The following is a 20218-nucleotide window of genomic DNA, read 5'->3' as shown; positions in this document are numbered from 1 at the left end:
GCACAGAGCTGCTGCGTGTGTGCGTTTTTGCCAGCAGGGGGAGCAAACATGCGTGTGCGGCAGCTCCGTGTGTGCGCGTTTGCGTCGCTGGTGTGCTGGCGGCCACGCCTGCCTCTTTCCCCCCTCTCGCTGCGGGGGTGGGGAGGCAGGCAGGGCCACTGGTGGCCCGGTACCATGGCCGCGGACCGGGGGTTGAGGACCCCTGGTTTAGATGATCCACAAAATATCTGATCAAACACATCTGATCAAATACATTGTTACCAGAATCGTGCTTACACGTGTCCTGTGACACATGTACTAAGCCGTGGGGAGCTACCAGAACGAGAGGTTGATAACTTAGCGTTAAAGGATTGAATGCCAGTGTTTATGAGGTAATTGAAACCTTAAGAACTCAAGGCAGACAATATTGGTAAACCGTAAAAATAATAAGTCTTTATTAGAATGAAAATAATAAAAGCATAAATATGTCTAACATACCTATCAAGCAGTCGTATAGGGAAGAATCAGGGTGGGAAAAGAAGGTTCAGTATAATTACCGTTCCTGTAGAGTAGAGAGTCAGAGATCAGTGACACAAGCCAGCGTAATGGGAGGTTCCAATGGATCCTGAGTTGGAAAGCACTCAGTGTAGCTGTGTACAGCCAAGGTTTATATAGGTTTTCGAGGAATGGGCTATGAGATGTGGCCTAGGTGAGCACATGATGGAATTTTCCATGGGTCAGGATGTTGGGCAATGTCCTGGCCAGGTCCGGAGATGGCCATTGATGAGCTTAGACAAAGGCGTTAATGGGTCTAAGAAAAGGGAGCCATCATGTCTCAATAGGTCTAGCTGCTCGGTTTGGGGAAGAGATTTCCCATGGCAGAGGGACCAAGTAGGAGTCATATGAAAGACAAGAGGTTTGCTTAGAAGCCCCTGGGAAACTAGGTTTTAGCCGGTCCACTAGATCAGCAATATCTAGTGGGGGATTATTTAGTGGGGGAATATCTAGTGGGGGATATCTAGCAATATTTAGTGGGGGGATTAGGAGAGCAATCTTGAGTCAGGGGTTACCTGTGTCAGGCAGAGGCTGTCATTCAGAACCTGTGGCTCTTTAAGATGGAGTCTGGCCTGGCTTGGCAGTCTTTCACAGTGTCATGGTTTTGGCTTAAGCCTAGACTACAGAGGGGTACCACTGGTTGTAGAAGACAGTATGGTACTTGGTGAGGCAGGGGTCTTGCTATGCGTGACAACATCACACACAGAGACTAGAAATTCATAGGATAACTTTGGGGATTGTGTATGAGCGTCATGTTTGAGATCGTGTGTGTGTGCCTTCTAAGGTTCCCCATATCCTCCATCTGGGTCACATCTCCTTTTACTAGGTATTGGTAGCCAGGGATTAGGTGTTTGAGTGGGGGTGGGAAATTCTCATTATTTATTTATTTATTTATTTATTTATTTATTTATTTATTTATTTATTTATTTATTTATTTATTTATATATTCTGCCACCCATGGCAAAGCCATTTTGTGGCAGATCACAAAGTTAAAAACCCCACATAAAACATTAAAACCCCATACATTATAATAACAGGTGGTAAAAATCACATCCCTCTTCCCAAACGGCATAACTGCACCTAGGTGCGCCAGAGAGTTCTTTATGCCAAAGCAACCAATATGATGACCAAGGGATAAGGTTGCAGTATCTTCCAGGGGGGCCCTAGGATCTTCCATAACCCGGCCTCAACCACAGACCTGGCGGAAGAGCTCTTTCTGTTTTTTATATATTGCTGTTGTTGTTGTTGTTAGATGCGAAGTCGTATCCGACCCATCGCAACCCCATGGACAATGATCCTCCAGGCCTTCTTGTCCTCTACCATTCCTCGAAGTCCATTTAAGTTTGCACCATTAAGTTTAATATTAAGTTTAAGTTTAATATATTATGTCTTGTTAATTTCAAATTTGTATTTGGAATTTTGATGCTAACTATCACAAGCCAGCTGGGCTGGGAGCAGCAGCCTACAAATAAAATAAATAAATAAATAAATAAATGTGCCTGATCAGGTTGAAGTGTTTTGAATGGCAAACCTGGCCCTGGGTACAGTGCAGAATCAGTAGGGTAGCAAACCAGGGGCCTATTCATATCACATGTGTGAACTAGATGGGTAACGGCCATTCTTTCTCTCTATAAGAGGCACAAGAGAGGGAAGCCTGAGAGAGAATTCTGAGTACCTTCACCAGACTGGAATTTCCAGGATTCTTTGGGGGCAGCCATGTGAGTTTGACTGGTGTAAGTCCATAATTTGTATCTGTTACCTGAGTAAGGAATGAGAAATAGCAATGAGATAATCCTAATGGAGATGCACAAAATGCTCATTTCTTTTATTCTCATTTAAGCTGCCTGGCTGTGAATTTGATTTTCCAACCACAAACATTACATGTTATTACTCTTAATGGAAATCTTTGACGCTGACAGTACTAAAGGGGTTCTGGAGATGTCTTGAAAGTGTGTACACAATTCCATCTGCTTGAAACACTTGTATAATTCCAGATGTTGAACGAGTGCATGTGTATGCAGACGTCTCTGGAGATATTTGTAAGTGCTCAAGTAAGCAAAACCATTATGACAGAACGATTAGACAGGTTTAACAGAAACATAATTGCTCAAGACACCCAGGAATAATAGTGCAACCACATTCAAGTACTGGGAAAACGTCTTTATTATATGTCCATGACATGTCAAAATGCATTTTAAATGAAACTGGAAAGATATTGGTGGATATTCCCTGGAGTGCGTTTGGTACAGGTGAGATGCTGAAAACTTTCCAACAGTAAGGTATGGATATCATCAAAATAAAGAGCGCTTACAACTTTATGATTTACTTTTAGATGTTGGAAGAATGGTTAATCACCTATAAAATAACCTATTATGCATTTTTCTGTCCGCTCTGCCACAGCATTGCAATAAAATATCAACAGGAACTGACAAAAGTTGTAGGACGTTTCAACCATACTTTGCTTTCTCTGTAGCGAGAGCCAGCCTGCGAATGTTGGCTACGCAACCAGCTGCTGCTTCCTGAAGCGTTTCGTCTGTAGAGCCAGCCATGCCCAGCAGAAGCTTAAAAAAACCAAAATCCATAAAATAATAACATGAGAATAAGCTCCAAACCAAAACCACTGCCCTGAAAATAAATTACATTAGCATGACACACGTCTACCAAAACAATATGCAGTCATGAAATGGCCCTAAATTCTACAGCTCTAGGATTCAGGTTTGAAGGCTGGGCTCTCAACAGTTCCTTGAATTAAGACAGTAGCTTAAAGCAAACCAGAATTCCAAAAGAAATGAACAGAAGTTAATGAGCATATCAACACCTGTCAGACATGCAGCTCAGAATATATATTTATTATAAATGCTGAATTATTTGCATGCTTTTATATGTTGGAATCTGGGAGTAGATAACAGGGAATATATTCCGTCCTGTTAAATTGTCCTTGTTGAAAGAGCAGGACGAACACCAAGGGTGTGTGTGTGTGAATACTTTTCCAAGCCACTGTAAATCCTGGACCAGACAAACCATTAGTCTGTCACACTTCATATATACACAAAAAAAGTCTTTTGATTTTATGGCAATGCCAAACAATCACTTTCCCCTGTGGGTATTCATGTCCATTTAGGGAAGGTGTGCTCAAGTGTTAAAACAGATTATCTTTTTAATAGCAGATCTGTGTAGAGCATCATGTCTAGTTTCACGCAAAGACATCCAGCGCATACACTCTTTGGGAGGGATGTACCAGCAGCTGCACCGGTGGAATTATGAAGATATAAAAATATTACACCGGTATTGTAAGTGAAAATATTCAAGGGACAGCATTTAAGATGCATTCTTTTGAACTTTGGTCTAGAACCAACTTTCTGGAGTGCAATAGCCCAGTTTTATTCTCACTGTGTGATCAGCCTGTTTCTTCCCCAGTGGAAACACTTTGAATACAGAATCAACCGCATGGCAAGATGCCTACTTAAAATAGCTGCTCAAACCAATAAATGGTTGTTCCTCGCTTGTGCTGCAATTTTGTGGCAGCAAGTCTGTGACACAACTGCTTAAACACTTAGCTACACGGAGCTCCAGATTTTGGAAAGCCTCCCAAGTTTTTCATGTGGCTTCAGGTATTTTGAAGTGGACACAACCTTAATTAAAAACCCATTTTTTTTCTTCTTCAGCCTGCAGCCCTCTGGATTCTGAATCCACCCGAAAAAACATTGAATCAAACCACAAAAAAATCTGTTATCACTCAATTTCCATGCATATTTTTCATACTGCTACATTATTACATAAAATTATGAACTGCTAAATATAAAAGCAGAAATTGAACACAGACTTAAAGAACTATATACTACCTTTCACTAACCTTCCAGCGGTTTCGAGACAGGGGTCACAGCTGCATATATATGGTATGTGCTTACAGAGATCAAAGCATTTTATACTTCAGGAAGCATTTGTGTTAGACTAAGGCATACAATATGCATCTTGCCAGTCACCTTTCACCCTCTGACCTCTAGATGCAACTTGTAAAAACATCCCATCTTCTTGCTTGAATTCATTTTTTTAAAGGTTTATATGAATTCAGATAGAAAGCTCACAGAATCACACAACTGTACAACTCAAAGAGGCAAAACTTCCAGTATAAGATGCAGTTATAACTAGACCATCCAAACAGAACAGAAACAAGGAATTATTTGCCTTACACCAAAGAATCAAGTAATGATATATTTAAGAGGTTTTAAAGGACATGCCCTAATTTTAGAATGCCATGACATATAAGGATATGGTAACGGCCAAGGCACCAGCATTACATGAGTTAAGTTTTGCAAGACTCAAGTGATTACAGAATTGAATCAGTGGAGCACACATTGAACTGAAACTTCCTCATCTGACTTCTTCTAGACCAGGGATTCCCAACCAGGAATCCGTGGGCCTTTGAGGATCTGCAGGAGCTCCAGAGTGTATCTATGGCCTTTCCTCTTAATGGACTCAGCCACAAGCTAGTGGACCAGTCACTTCCATTCTCTTGTGGTTTCTGCCCCTGGGAGGGAGTGGAGCCTGCACATCTACTCTCACCTTAAACCCCACCTGTCTCCCCCACCCCCTTGGTCCTGCTTGAGCCTGTCTCTTAAGGCAGCTAGCTATGACACTTCCTGGGGATGTGGTCAGGAGGGTTTTCTGAATGGGTGGGAGTTAATTATTTTTAAATTATTTAAATGTGTTAAACATTTATTGGGTGATATGACCATATATGGTCATGAACCTACTCTCCCCCCCCCTCCCAAAATGGCCAATGATGGGCCTGGAGGGGGGGAGAAGGGGAGGGACTCTGAGAGGGTGTGTACACAGCTATATTTACTGACCATATTCTGCATGATCACACCACTTCTGGGGTTTCTCAAAGCCTGAAGTATGTTTGGGGGGTTTCTCAACTGTAAAGAAATTGAGAAAGGCTAACTTAGCGTGTCCATCAAATTGTGGAAGGTTTTGGTTCAATAAGCAGGGGCAGTTCTGTATCCTAGGCACCAAGGGAAGTCCTTGGGAGGCTAGCAGTGTTGCCAGGGTTTAGTTTGCTCCCAATGTCCAGTCCTCATCTGAAGCTAACTCCAGTTAGGTGCCTGCCATGTAGACACCATCACTAACAGAAGAAAGTTGTAAACTTTCCTCTTCCATTAACATGAGGAGAGAAGGGAGGAAGTGCATGAACATAACTATTTACCAGATTTATGTCCATTGTTTTAAGTTTCATTTGTTCATACCAGAAAAGGACCTATGCCTAATTTCTAATCTCCATCTCTAGATGGCCTGTATGGCTCCTTCCAACGCTATGATTCTACCCTGTGAATGTGGTTCTGTGAATCCTCCCAATCAAGGGGTTGGATCTTGCCTAAAATTTCCACACATGCAATGGGTAGAACAATTTTCACTAATGCAGATCTCTGACCGCCCATTCCCCCAGCTATTTCTGGCTGTCATCCATTCCACAGGAACAGTATTTCAGTGGGCATTTTGGGCTGCATTGACAAAAGATATCGTGCTTCTCTGGATGGGAGTCATTCAATGTGCATCAATTTTAGGGTTTCTTTCCCTCCCAAGCCAATGAAAATATTATTTGTGCAATTGTTTCCAAAATAGTCCAGTGAATAAATCTTGCTTCCAAGTAATGGACCCTGTTGCATTGATACAACTAGAATGATGTCACTTGCATCACCAATATAGTAGTCAAAAGGCACTGTGATTTCTGTGATTCGTTGGCTAATAGCAAAGACATGGGGCATGCTTTTCAATAACTACATGGCTTGCCTGCATTTCTTGTTTTGCCCTCCCTGCTGAGTTTACGAAAGCACCTTCCTCCACACAACTCGACAACTATTTTTGTTTCTGCAGCGAACTACAATTCTGATCAACTCTAATTGCAGCATGTTTCCCCCAGCCATGCCACGATGTTCCTGTGAATTTTACAAATGAGTTAAGAGCAGAAAAATTTCATGTGCTTCATTCAAAACCAAAAGTATGCATGCACATAGCGTACATACGGTGGTTTCACTAAAGCCTTAAGTCTGACATTTGGAACAAGGAAAACATAGGCTATTTATAATTATAGTCTGCCTGTTCACAGCAGATCTTTTGACTTCCTTAAGGTACTGAATGATGAAGCCCAACAATAATTCTCACCATTAATAGCTATTTTCATGACTTGGGAGCCAGTTCATTCCTCTAGACCACTGTGAGGAAAAACAGTACTTCGTAGGCATGTCATTTGGTAGAATAACACATAAACTCTTCTCTTTAAAAATACTCTTTTGTTCATGTTATTTCTGTTGGAATAGGCAATGTCTGGTGTACCAAGAAGAAGAGAAGACAACCCTTCAGGGGACAGCTGGAAAACTATTAGAGAGGATAGTGAGATTAGGACCTTCTTTCCTGTTAAGTGTCATTCCTTGTCTGTCCCTAGATTGCTACTCTTGGGGGCAATTTCCTGCTTCTTCTTGGAAGCCACAGTTTGGTCTCTCTCTCTCTCTCTCTCTCTCTCTCTCTCAGCTAGACATGTAGTTAGCAACTATCTCTGTCTCTCCTTTGCACTATCAAATATATTAATTCCTAAATAAACTTTTATCTACTCTTTAGGAGTGGTTAGGAGTGCGGACTTCTAATCTGGCATGCCGGGTTCGATTCTGCACTCCCCCACATGCAGCCAGCTGGGTGACCTTGGGCTCGCCACGGCACTGATAAAACTGTTCTGACCGGGCAGTGATATCAGGGCACTCTCAGCCTCACCCATCCCACAGGGTTTCTGTTGTGGGGAGAGGAATGGGAAGGCGACTGTAAGCCGCTTTGAGCCTCATTCAGGTAGGGAAAAGCGACATATAAGAACCAACTCTTCTTCTTCTTCTTTAATCAGGTTGTGCAACCTCACTGTGTTATTTACTCTGCTAACAATTTCATTATTTTGTTTTCAGAACCACTTTTGCATATTATTCTTGTACCCCATGAAATTTAAATCTAACCAATGCAAGTATGTATACATTAAAAGTATACTCATTGGGGAACTGATGCTGAATGCAGCTTCTTATTGACGGTACTGAGATCTCCTTCTCTAAAATGACCCTCTTATCACCTGTTTCCTTAGCATGTAAGATTTTTTTTCAAGTAGTCCTTTCAGTTGGGAGAATGCTGTGACCCTGGATTAAACTACTGCTTATAATTTATCTAATTTTCGCTGTGGCTCCATCTGTGGATACTTAAATCTGGATATTGGAACCATAAACGGACAAATCTTTCTACAAACCTCAGGAGGGAAAAACAACCTTTTCAAAAAGAAATCTGAAATCTTAAAAAAAAGCAGCAAACTGGAGAAGATAAAAGATTCCAGAGACTTATTCATGATACTGCAAGGCTAGCCAAAAACAAAAGAAATGTTCCAAAAGAGATAATACCACTCTTCCAAATACAAGTTGAGCTCTGCATACAGAATGAAGAGAAAGGGCAGTGATACCAGAAGCTCTTTGGAAAGAAATCATGCCCAGAGTGCAATTATCTGGGAACTGAAGGATGCCTATAATGGAGCAGGGAAGCTATTGATTGGCCAGGAATGAATGAGAAATTGAAGACATTCATGGAGAATATGATGTGTATAGATCTTGAGAAGCCTGCTGACCCAAAAAAACATCCGAACAGCCTGCTATTTCAAGGACATCTTGGGCAACATCAGGAGTAGATTTGTTTAACTTGACAGATAAGGAATATATGATCATGAGGGGTTGGACTAGATGGCCTGTATGGCCCCTTCCAACTCTATGATTTTGCGATTCTGCGATTATTGTAGATTACTTTTCCAATATGTGAGAAATACACTATTTATCAGATATTTCAGCCCAAAAGGCCATATGCAAGATAAAAAGCACACTATGGGATTCACAGTCCGCTCCAGTAATGCAATCTAATTTGTTGGGAAAGAATTCCAGATATTCAGCAAGGAGTGGGATTTTGATCACATTAGGTCATTACCCAGATATTCTCAATGTATCGGGAAAGCAGAATCAGGAATAAAAACAGCAAATAAACTTTTAAGAAAAGCAAAAGCTACCTCGGCAGATCACTAGAACCCTCATCTGAAAGCCTAAATCCATATCCAGCACAACAGTTAATGAGCAGAACCAAGAAGACCCTTTGACCTACAAGTGGGAGATTACTACAGCCAGTGTTCATTGCAGAGGGTCATAAATATTGGTCTCAAACCAGGGGCATATATTTCAGAAGCCAGCAGCCTTACAAGCTGCAACAAGAGGTATTTAATATTCTTGTACTCATTAAAACAAATTATAAGACTGCCTTTCTCCTCTAATCAGAATTAAATCAAGTGTTCTATGTGAATGTTCATAGTGTTCTATGGAATGTTCAAAAATGTTTTATGTAAACCGCCCAGAGCCGTAGGGAAGGGCGGTATAAAAATATAAATATAAATAAATAAATAAATAAATTGGACCACTCATTTGAGAGCCCATATACAGGCTAAAGAGCAGCAGAAAGGACTAACACACTTATATTTGTTTATGTACAATGATTTATGTGCCCCCTTTCACCACAAGAACATCCAAAGTATAGTATAAATGAAACCAGCAGAAGCCACAATTAAAAGTTAAGTTTGGCAAAATCATCCTTATCTGTAAGAGGCAGAAGCTGGCAGGCCAACCAGAATTAGTAAAAGGCATTCCACAGGGGATGCCACTTGTATACTCATCAGCAATGTGGAGTATCCAACAGCGCCTGTAAAACAGAAACCCCGTTCTTTAAACTTGCTTGAAATGAAAAACTGCTCTGTTTCTGCGACACACTGGCAAACCATAACCCAATTCTTCCTCAGTTATGCTGGCTGCCCTTTTCTTTTCCAGTCCACCCTCCTGCTTCTTCTTCCATATGCGAGTCTACCAAGAAGATGTCAAATTCCTTGTTCTGTGATCTCCTAATTAGCAAGAGGATAGGAATAGCAGCTTTACTCCAAAAGAACATTTTACATGCTTTTTATAATATAACATAAAGGGAGGGGGGGGGGGAAGTTGCCTTAAATAAAAGCATATGCTGGAAGGTCATCCAAAAAAAATATCAGTCTAGATACAGTTAGCATTTTGCTTTCACCACTGTGCTGAACACTGGAAATATGTAAAGCACCTACATTTGCATCTTGTTTTACCTCTTAATTATTTGCCCCACAAAAATACTTATTCAATTAAAACGATAAATAATATAGCAGGTGGGTCAATTAAGAAAAAAACAACAACAACTAGGGTTGCAATAGAGTTCACATTTTATTGTTACTTAAATCTAGAGCTCCCTTTCTTCCTCCCCATGAATAAGAGAAAAAATTGGAAGGCACTTGCTGCCAAGCAACAATTTGGCCACTGATACTCTGGGTGAAAGTGAACAGACTCCAACTGAAAATGGACACTTAGAAACTCCCCTTTGGAGACAAACCACCTTTGGCACTCAGAGGATGCATTAAGCCAAGATGTTCACTTGTCCCTGACCCAAGAACAAATGGGAGATTTACTAGGGAAGGTGGACCCACTGGGCTGACTGCCTTCTCTTCTATAGCCTCCCAGGGCAATTATGGTAAGGGCTCGGTTGGCATGGTCTAATAGCCACTGCCTATCGGGATAATGCTGAAATACTCTTTGTTAACTGGTGACTTAAAATACAGGGAGAACTAACCACTATTTATATTTAAGGTTGTCTTGCTATTTTCCATTTTTTTTGTAGAATAGCTGTGTGGCATCAATTTATTCAACAATTCGGTGCTACAAAAATTCAGCCCATTACCTTGATTCGGGGGTCCAGTAAAAGTGTTTTCACAGATGAAGCTTAGCTGCCCCTTTTAACTTTGTGTGTGCTACTGGCGAATGTTACTCAAGCAGGATAGAACAACATAAGAAGACAGAAGCTAAAATGCACACCCATGTAAAAGCAGGCTGGTTGGGAGTGGCGGTATACAACAATAAGATGAATAAAAATAAATAAAAATAAAATCCATGCTCCCAGCTGACTCAAGTCAAAGTCAAGTCAAAGTCACCATGCCTTTTTAAGACAAGAAAATGACTGAATAAGCTTTCCTAAGGACGCAGCTAAGACACACCTAAGGGCACTGTCAAGGTTTCATATTCAAATATTTCATATTTGGTCTCCAAGTTGGCTTTGGTTATATACAGTTAATTTGGAGGAGAATTTGGAGGCACCCCTACACTTAGGGGTGCCTCCAAATTCTCCTCCAAATTAACTGTATATAACCAAAGCCAACTTGGAGACCAAATCACATGTAAAATATGCAACAGAAGATCTTACAGAGGTCAGAAGAACTGATCGTTTTCAACCTTCCCCTTACCTAAGTAGCTTGCTATTTGATCCCAGAAATCCTCTATGAGGTTCAGGACAGCCTCACAAACAACATGTACTACAGTGTAGGATACTGCAGGAATGAAAGGGAATTCTCTTTTGCTGTATGGCCTGCATCACTGAGTTAAATGAGCATCAGCACAGAGTCCAAAGTACCATCAGGGAAATTGTGTGCGCTGGTATCTCTTTATTATTTTATAGGTCCTCCAATTGATGGCATACCCTCCCAACAGCCCTTTGAGAAATCTGGAGATCTTCCAAGGATGGTTTGAAAACAGCATAACCTGTGCTCAGAAAACTGGGAAAGGTCTGGTGAGAATAAGAAGCCTTTAGGACATGGGCGTGTAGTTCCTTGTGTCTTTAGCTCATATGTAAACTGTCTAAAATTACTTTGGATTTTTCATATGTCAACTGATACACAAACAGAGAAAGAAGAAATGGAACACAGGAAGAAAAGCATAGAACCAAAGAAGAAAGAAAGGAGAAAGATATTAGAAATAACCGAGGAAAGGAATCAAAAGGAGATGCAGAATCATTGGACCAGGGAGCCTCATTCTCCTGCTGTGTACTTCAGGGGAGCTACCCAGCCTACTCATCAGTATAGACCCTTCCCCATTCTTCATATGGAATAGTGTTCAGTGAAGAAGGAGAGAAATTGTAATTCGTAGTGCAATTGCATTACAGCATAGTTGTTTCCTCGTGTTAGCTACAGGAAAAAAAATCAGGACATCTGCCAAACTGCAAACCCTTTCCTCTTCTCTACACATGACAGTTGTCCTGTTTCCTCCACTGACTTCTATGGAGAATGAAAATGTGCTTATAATCAAGAAGAATATTGATAAAAGGCTAAATTGCTTCTGAATTCAAAGCACTGTAAATAGTTTGAGATGGGGGCTCCCCAACCATCAATGCCTCTTTTGTTCTTCAGTGCTTACTTACATGGAGGGGAGTAGTTCTACAATCCAGGGAACCACTGATGGGGACAACACCTGTGTAAAGACATATCTATACAACTATAGGGCAGTTCAATGACCATTAGTCTAAATCAGTAACCACCGTATTTTTAGCCTGGTATGCTGAACAAAATGCCTTTGGTACCTTATTCAAAACACATTCCATCACCAGAAACATTCATAAGCCTGGTATTACATAAACTTTATCCCTCCAAAAAGCAATCAGCGGCGCAGTTCTGATCCAGAAAACACGCGGCCAAAGACCTTTTCCCATACTGTCATCTGAGGTATATTTCTCAATTTTATTTTTGTGCAGATAGATTTTGAAAGACAAAGAAGATGCGCTGGCTTTTTGTACCCCGCACTTCTCTACCCAAAGGCGTCTCAAAGGAGCTTGTGATCGCCTACAAAGAAAGCACTTAAGTTGACAAAGATCTTTGTAATAATATAAACGGAGACAGAGACACACAGAAACCCTATTTCAGTTCACTGGAAACTCATTTGACTAAGATTAAAAGAGAAGCCAGGTCGCTGACCATATGCAATAGGCATCAGGGAGAGAGGATTTTGCCAGGCCTGTTGCTTTTGTCCTCACAAGGAACATTCGCTCAAGCACCGCCCAAGGGACTTCTTTCCCACACCAGCCTCCTTTACTCGTCTTTTATCAGCCTTACAGCCTCTTTTCCATTTTATTCGTCAACTGTTTAAGATTTTTTTTATTTGCGAGTCTCTTGCCTTGCATAGATTAATGTAGGGAAGATATGGCTAATTTGGAGCACAGTTACTAAACAGGTATCTTCTTTTCCAAGCTCTTACTCTCTACTAGCATTTTATTGCCCTGAATGCTTTTCCAGTGCATAGTGAAAGAGCGATCTAAAGACAGCATAAAATGCAAAGCCCAGATCTGAAACGCTTGAGGACTGCTTGCCAAGGTGCCGCAAAAAAAAAACAAACAAAAAAAACCCCTTTCCTTTCAAATGGGCTGAAATAAAAAAATAGAAGAACTGCACGTAAGATATTGACTATACTGCTGGCACATATAACTTAATATGACAACTTATTGCTGATACCAGCGAAGATAGAAGTCAGTGGGACTGGATCTTGCTTGGGAAAGTGGACACAAACTTATAAAGTTTAGATCATGTAGAGAGCCTACACTGAGAGTGCCAAGAGAAGCCTGTATTGTGGGAATGGGGATTTTCCTATGGTGCCAATGGAAACACAGAAGACCCCTCCTCCCCTTCCTAGGAGGACCATCCGGCAACTTCTGCTGCCTTTTACGAGGTTGGTAGGCTCCAGTTTTTCCACCAAGTACTTTTGATGTGGCTTACGCTGCTGTTCTTTTTATTTTACTGGTTATGGTTTCATCGGCAGCAACAATAATTGTGCTATTGCCTGATTTTTATTTGTTTTTACAAAATTTATGCCCCACCTTTGTGCCCTGATAAGTGGCTAAAAATTAAAACATACGTTATTAAACCACATTTTAAGAACCATTAAAACCAACAAGAAACACATCTCTAAAAAAAATAAAACTACAGCTAAAATATATCCCAAAATAAAAATAACGGTTGGTTGGTTGATTATATTTATAGACCAACCGCCCTTGCAGCTCAGGGTGGTTTACATAGAAGGTGGGAATAAGTACAGTGTAACACTGTGGTTAAACCAGTGGGCAGGAAGAAAGGATCACGGTGGGAACAAGCGAAAAATGTCTTCACCCACTAACAGAAGATAGCACCAGAAGGGGACAGAGTTTTCCTAGAGAGAGAGTTCCAGATTGGTGCCATGACCAAGAAGTCTTGCTGCCCATCTAATCTCAGAAGGAGGGGCACTCAAAGCAGAGCTCCCAAAGATGAATGAAATTGCAGGTATGCTCATAAGGGATTAGGTGGTCCTTTGGGTATGTTGGTCCCAAACTGTATAGGGCTTTAAAGTTCAGCCTCAGAATTCTTGAATTCTGCCCAGAAACAGATTGGGAACCAGTACTGATGGGCCAAATATGGAGTGATATGGTCCCCAAGACCCACTTTAGTCAATAGCTTGGCTGCAGCATTCTGCACCAATTAAGGTTTCTACATTGCATTTGTATTACTAACCTGGACTACCTAGATAATTATCAATATATACATGTAAATGCCTGAAACTTTGGAATGAAAATCAGCCCAATTCTGAGTGGTTAACAAAACAGAAAAAAAATTATTTGAGAGAGAATGGTAAGAACTGAGCTGAGAAAAGTGTTGAATCCACATATTCTGTACATTTATGCAAAGTGAAATATTCAAAAACATTATTTTGATTTTGGCCTCCCCTTTTCAGCCCTGTGCACTCCTCAGTTGTCCCACCAGCTGTAACAAAACGTTTTAAAATGCACTGCACGATTTAAAGGCATAACTGAAGACTGCAGACAGGCGTATAATCTTCAGCCCTAACTTGGTATCTGCTAAGCAGCTGGCTGACAAAGAAGAAGCAAAGAAGGATATCTGTTCAGTCCCTTCATTATCTATGAAATGTACCTGAGAATGAGGAAATAACTTTTTACTTGTAAGCCGCTTCAAACAGCAGTCTGAAGAGGCAGCATAGTAATCGTCTAACTTTTCTGTAAACATACGCTCCCCTTCTTCACCATATGGCCAACATACTTTATGTACATACAAATGAATAGGCACACACAAATCCCTTGGGTAAGCTATTCTAAAATGGGACATGCTGAGATGGTAAGATCCAGACACTCTATGAAGACGCATCAATGAAATGATAAAACTGAAAAAAAAATTGGGTATTGTTTTTTTTTTTTTAGAAAAAGGTTCCCCTAGATGTATGTTAATGCTTCAATACGATGGAAAGGTCAGAGTTCAACAGAGACATAATAATTCAACAGAAATCAACAGATATAAGTTATCTGATTAGTAAAATTAGACTTGCTGGTTTCATGGAGAAACATATATTTTCACTGAACGCCAAAACAACGTTGAGAAGTCTGAAATACCATTTTTATTGTCATTTCGTATCTTCAGCTTCTATGAATAGGTTATTAGATAAGGAAACTCAGCCGAATTTTGCTCAGCTGAAGGCTAAAAATGAAAAATTTACTGTTACAGGAATCGTTATTAATATTATTGTATGGTTATTAATATAGTTTGTTTCATGTATTGTTCCCATGTTCTCTGTAAACCGCCCTGAGCCTCCGGGGAGGGCGGTATATAAACAAACAAACAAACAAACAAACAAATAAATAAATAGGCAGCCTGGCACTTTGCCTCTAGTATCTACCACTCTGCCTTTGTTTTCTGTGTCTAATATCTACCACACTTTATTAACTATATCTTTATTTTTTTTAATTACGAGTAACACGGTTTACAAATAAGTTTTCTTTTTCAAAATGTCTGGGTCAAATTAAAAGAACCTTGCCCAAGAAGCATTCCTCTCAAAGTTCACACTGGGGGGGGGGGGGGTTGGCCCAGTTTCCAGTGTAGTGTCAGTAAAAGTTTCCAATCAGGTTTTTGACACATGGAGGCTTTTTCTATCACTCTAGACTGACAATGGAACAATTTACTGAAGCTGGAAAGGAAACACGGTGCCTGGGTGAAGCCCCTCTTCATATCCCATAAAGGGCCAAAGGAGGATCAAAGGATTCTGTGCAATCACAAGCAATGAGAGACACACACAGTGGGAAAGTCAGTAACTCTCTGAGCATGGATGGCTGTGTTTTCTACTTGCACAAGGACAGCTGTGCTTTCTCTTTGGATCTGATCCCAGCCTTACTTTTTATGAAGCCTCCTAAACTGAAATTTGTCTTTAAACAATTGTAAGAAGCTGCTCGGTATATTTCTGTGGTTTATTAAAAACATGCCAAGTCGGAAGGAAAGGACATTCCCTGCATTCTCTAAAGCAAGATAAATACAGAAGAGAAACCTAGATGAAAGATGGAGCTGTTATCTATGGCTTGTGCCAGATTCTTGGGCTTTTTGGCAAATTCCATTCACGTTGGAAGAGTCATCTAGCAGCAACCTTTTCCCATTAAAACAAGCAATATATATTTGGATTTAGTGTACCTTGTTTATACATTTTGAACTTTCAAAACTGTCTATTTAAAAATGTTTTAATGATTCCTTCTGCACAAATTGGCTGCAGCTCCATTTATTTGAAATGGCTCATTTATCACTGAAAGAGCTGCAGGGCACAGCTTCTGTTGAACTGCTTCAGCAAACCTCCAGCTTAGCAGGACAAGCTTTCTTTTTATAAAGGAGATTCAGAACACGCCAAGATGAGGGGGATTTGCCAGGGTCCAAATTGGTTATCCAAATGGTCCTAAATTAGAAACTTTCCAAGGTGAAGCATTAAGTCAACAAGCCCGTCACTTATTGCTGGTACAACCTCTCACCTGGGCTGGGAACTACATAGGACTGGTTCACATGTGCAATATGGACTGTACTCTGGTCGGTGCTCACTTGATGAGTGGTAGATAGCAGTGTGGATATTCTACCAAAAAGGGAAAGTGTGCCGACATAAAAGCTTTTTCTGTGGTGATGGGAAGGTGACAGCACAGTCACATATACAAACATGATGGTTTGCCACTGTCTGCCTCCATATAACACCCCTGATATTCCTTAGAGTAGCGATCCCCAACCTGTGGGCCACGGACCACATGTGGTCCTTCGACCAATTCGAGGTGGGCCCTGAAGGACACCTTTTCCCCCGCCCCCGGCCCTTTACTTCACCCCCCCGGCCCTTTACAACACACTTCGGGTGTCATTGAGTTAAAATTTCCATGAAAATAAAATGTTCCTTATGTTCATTGTTGTGGCGTGTCTGTATCTTATTTTGAAGGGATGTTTAAACATTACCATAGCAATCAGAGAGCGTTAGAGCAGTGGTTGAGAGTAGAGGAGTAAACTACCCCCCCCCCACCGGGCCCCAGTAAAAGGCGTTGAGTGGTCCCCGGTGAGTGGTCCCCGGCGTTGAGTGGTCCCCGGTGATAAAATGGTTGGGGACCACTGCCTTAGAGGTTTCCTACACTAGCCAGAGCTGACCCTGCTTCACTTCTGAGATCTGACAAAATCAGGTTCACTAATATGTTAAGTCATAGTTTCACCTTATGTCTCTGTTTGGTTGCTGCTTTCAACTACAGCCACATGACCTCTATAACTACCTCTTTCCATTCTTGTTTCCATTCAGACTGGGTAGACAGGTTCAGAGGGAGTGCCATCTCACTTTCCCATCACGCCCCCTTGATAAGCTTAGGACAGTTCTGGGATGTACCCGCCACGCAGATCTTACCATTGGTCTGGTCAGACCCCCGGTTCACGAAAACTCTTTTTACTCACCTTTACCACTCCATTTTCATGCATGGTGATGCAATTGTTGGGATCCTCCGAGAGCTGATAGAGGGCTTGTGCAGTAGCTCGGTGAACTGCTGGGTCACTTGATTTCAGGTAACGTACTAAAGGGGCAACAGCTTTGGTGACTCCAAAGGCAACTCTGTTATTTCCCCACATGCAACAGCGAGAAATGGCATCTGCCAAATGACATCTCAGTTTGTCATTATTCTGAGCAAAGGGGGAGAAAAAGGTCCGTTACATTCCTCCCGTTCTAAATTAGCTTGGAAAGACACTTAAACAGAAGACATTTAAATACATGCTGCAGTAAAAGGAAATAAGAGGGGAAACCCAGCAGGTCTTTCCAACTGGGATTCTTAGCATCAGAGAAACCACTTCTATGTTTATTTCTCGTATGGCATGTGTCTAGTGCAGCCAGGAGATCGCACGATTGTAGGATTGTCTGGCAGCCAGGCAAGGGACATTCAGAGGGGGCTTGTCATTGCCTGTCTCCACATCATGACCCTAGTTTTTCTTGGAGGGCTCCCAGACAAATGATCACCAAGGTTGGCTCTGCTTAGCTTCTGAGATCTGACATGCCTGGGCTATCTACTTCTATAGACTCAATTCCAAACAGGGTTATTGCCTGTCCGCAGGAACCCTTTGGGATCATAGTCACAAGTGTGGCTCAAGATGCAGTGGCTCCCCAAACATCTTCCTCCAATGCAACCCTGCTGGGATTAAGCCAGATTGCAGAAGGTTCATTAAGACAGGAGTGGATTGCATCTGAGACAGGTGGCAGAGGGACAGTGTAGGGGGCACTGACCCCTCTGCCGGTCCTGCAGATTTGACACCACAAGCAGTCACTTGCTTTGCTTGGGTGTCAAATTGGCCATAGGCCAATTTAGGCCTTCTCTAGCAATGTAGAGAAGATTCACTCTGTTACTGACTCTCCTGACAAAGGGGTTGTGAGGATAAAATTAGGAGGAGAGAATCTGAGCCACTTTGATCTCAAAGGAAGCGTGGGATGACAAATGTGACAGGTACCAAATTGATTAAAGCCAGAAAGCACAATGCTGAATGTTGTAAGAAATGCCAGTTCATGCACAGAAAGAAAAGGTGTATTTCTCTTCGTACCCAACAATCCTGTGCTGATTATAGTCTAAAGAGTACAGTCTAACCTCCTGTCACCTGTTGCATAGTAAAATCTCTAAAACAAAGGCTTTCCCCCCTTCACTTATTATCGTCTTTTTAAGGTTCCCCTTGAGTCTCTCAGCAACTAAGTTTTACTGGCAGCAATAAACTCCGATAAGGCCTACAGGGATTCCTGTAAACTGGTAGTTCTGAATGCATATTTTAAAAATGACTTAACTTACTGTGTTTGCTAGTTTGGACAACAAAGGAACGACGCCATGATCAGTTATGACGGCCAGGTTTTCTTCATCTTTTGCTATGTTGGTGATAGCAGCGCATACGCTGGCCAGAACTTCTTTATTGTCTGATTTTAACAAATTGACAATCAACTCCAAACCACCGACAAAGGAGCGGACCATTTCACCAGCATCCTAAACAAAAGCAAAACCGAGCCACTAAGTTTTTAAGAAGCAATTCTATGCCATGTGAAGAAACCATTTCAAAGTTGCAGTGTGCACAATGTGTATCTTGTTTGAATTGGGCAGCTAATGACTCCTCTCAGTCTTCAATAAATACTAGAGTCCGATTCACTGAGAAGCTTTGGGCTGCATATGATTTGTGATCATCTGAATCAGTATCCTTCCTACGACATAAATAACTGAATGACAAGTTTGGGACCTCTTTTGCTTCTCAAAGCTACGTTCTCTTCTTGATCTGAAGTACTGCAAAGTGAAGTCTGTTAAGAAAAGACGTCATGTGTATTAATAATCCCATCCTTATAGATAAAAAGCCTCCCAATAAAAATTAGTAGCATTTTCCATGTAGAATATCTTAGAAAGTTTAAAATGTCAAAGTCAATTTATCAACTCTGGTTGTCTTTGCCCAAAAATGTGATGGTGCTGCTGTGCAAATAAACTTGAGTTACTCTGTGGGCTACATTTCCTTCAGCAAAACTGTCCTTTTCCAGTTCCTGATCTGCCATTTTAAATCACACCTTGATAAACAAAATCCATTTTTAGGAAGGCAGGAAGGAGCAGAACGTTCAATTTGCCTCTCTACTCATTTCATAAAGCATAATCATATGAGAAAGGAAAACTAATAGCATGATGCCTTACATGAGCCAACTTGGTAACTGGCTACATAATCTGTACCAGGGATGGCCAACTTGTTGACCACACTGTTCTGCAGACAGTTGTGTGCTATGTGTGTGTGTGTTAAAAACATGATTTGCCACATAAAGTGGTCCAGCTGTTATAATCAGTCAGCACAGCTGTGTAACGTATGAACCGATGCAAACGAAGACATGAAAGTGGTGGAAAGTGCCTTCAAGACTCCGCTGACCCGTGGCAACCCCATAGGGTTTTCAAGGCAACAAGGATTTAGAGATGGTTTGCCACTGCCTGCCTCCGTGTCATGACCTTAGAGGTCTCCCATCCAAATACCAACCAGGGGCAACCCTGCTTAGCTTCTGAGATTCAAAGAGATCAGGCTAGCCTGGGTGACCCATACATATACATATCAACCATAAAGCTATCTAGTTCTCAACATGGGCAGATCCGTGAATACTTGAATCCAGAGCTTAGAGACATGAATAGACAAGGGAAAAAACCCCAGGTTTGTAGAAACGACTGAAATCCAAAAACCTAAATTAAGAAGAAACACAGTGTGTATGTGGTTCACCTCCATATAAGAGCAGCAGCAACTGTAGCTTTAATAAACAAATGCTCTCTGTAGCCACTGCTAGACAACCACAACAGGACTGCCAGTTGAACTTTTGGTTTATGGCAGGGAAAAGCAGAGTGAGGACGCTCCCCAGGAGGAAGTAGTGTGGCAAAGGGGATCCAGGGGGAACAAAGCGATCCCTGCAGGTCCTTATGGGTTACCCTGTTGCATTTATTCATGAAA

At 41.4% G+C, this 20218-nt stretch overlaps 1 protein-coding gene across 4 annotated transcripts in view; it reads right to left on the bottom strand.

Moving 5' to 3' along the window:
• Positions 1-2679: 2679 nt before the first annotated feature.
• The window catches only part of ODAD2 (outer dynein arm docking complex subunit 2), a 73123-nt gene continuing 55584 nt past the window's right edge, over positions 2680-20218 (bottom strand). For all 4 annotated transcript variants that reach the window (XM_077303474.1, XM_077303476.1, XM_077303475.1 and 1 more), the window contains 3 exons: positions 18556-18744; positions 17189-17410; positions 2680-3095 (listed from right to left, as the gene is read on the bottom strand). In XM_077303474.1, the coding sequence (XP_077159589.1) occupies positions 2982-3095; positions 17189-17410; positions 18556-18744 (525 nt within the window). In that variant the 3' untranslated portion in view covers positions 2680-2981. The remainder of the gene's footprint in view (positions 3096-17188; positions 17411-18555; positions 18745-20218) is intronic.

This window comes from Paroedura picta, chromosome 11 (genome assembly GCF_049243985.1).
Source record: "Paroedura picta isolate Pp20150507F chromosome 11, Ppicta_v3.0, whole genome shotgun sequence".
In the NCBI taxonomy this organism is placed as follows: Eukaryota; Metazoa; Chordata; class Lepidosauria; order Squamata; family Gekkonidae; genus Paroedura; species Paroedura picta.
This window is presented reverse-complemented; position numbering and strand designations above follow the sequence as displayed.